General features: G+C 64.3%; 1 protein-coding gene across 1 annotated transcript in view; it reads right to left on the bottom strand.

The window, feature by feature from the left end:
* LOC103250907 (protein FAM92B-like) overlaps positions 1-927 on the bottom strand; it is a gene marked incomplete at its 3' end in the record, with an annotated part of 7,015 nt that overhangs the window by 858 nt on the left and 5,230 nt on the right. The window contains exon 3 of the mRNA XM_021708268.1: positions 294-407. Within this exon, the coding sequence (XP_021563943.1) occupies positions 294-407 (114 nt within the window). The remainder of the gene's footprint in view (positions 1-293; positions 408-927) is intronic.

Genomic DNA, 927 nt, shown 5'->3' with positions numbered 1-927 from the left:
AGGATCGCCAGAGCCCAGCAGGTCGATGCTGGGGTGGCCATGAGCGTGCCACGGCACTCCAGCCTGGGCGACAGAGTGAGACTCCAACTCAAAAAAAAAACAACAAACACACAAAGAGATAAATACATAAGCCAGGCTGGGGGCAGGGCCCTGCTGTCCCAACTCCTCAGGAGGCCAAGGCAGGAGGATCATCTGAGCCCAGGAGACCGAGGCTGCGGTGAGCCCTGCCCGGGCCACCACACGGGGAAAACCCTGTCACAATCAATCCCTAGACTGGGGTGTCTGCCACCCACCTGCTGGTCTCTCTCCAGGTCGTAGCTCGCCAGCGTCTGGAAGGCTCTGGAATACACCTCCAGGGCCTTGGCGTGGAAGAGCATCTCAACCGTGACAAAATCCGCAAAGATATCCTGTGGGGGAGCGGCCGGTGGCGTGAGCTACGCAGAGAGGGGGCGCCCGGGGAACCTGGGCAGACCCTCGCGGGCTCACTGTCCAGGGGGGCGGGTCCAGCACGTCGTCCTGTGCTGACATTTGCTGGAACAGAGGACAGTCGCACAGCTCAGAAACCAGCCCGCGCCCGAGTCTTGGTGGGGAGACCTCCTCCCCTCCCCCAGTCCACTCCCTCGAGGCGGACACGTCCAGAAGCGTCCTCGCGGTCCCCACTGCCTCCTTGGGTAACCCCGCCGTCCACGTGTCTCCCTTCCCCTGCCCCGAGTCTCGTGTGTTCTCGGGTGACGGTCAGTCCTGGGGGTCTTTCCCTAGGAGGCGTCCTCGGTCCTTCTGTGTGCTGCTCGCCGGCGGAGGCGTCTCTGTGCAGACGGGCCGGCTGTGATGCGTGGGACCGGCCCGGCACTTGGACAGGGGGCTGTCCTGCCGGCACGACTAGAGCGACGTGCAAATGCCTGGGTGGGTGGGGAGGATGCCGGCATG

This window comes from Carlito syrichta, unplaced genomic scaffold, assembly GCF_000164805.1.
Source record: "Carlito syrichta isolate Samal-C Ts95f unplaced genomic scaffold, Tarsius_syrichta-2.0.1 Scaffold135681, whole genome shotgun sequence".
NCBI classification, from domain to species: domain Eukaryota; kingdom Metazoa; phylum Chordata; class Mammalia; order Primates; family Tarsiidae; genus Carlito; species Carlito syrichta.
The sequence above is the reverse complement of the archived record's forward strand: the minus strand, read 5'-3'. Positions and strand labels throughout refer to the sequence as shown.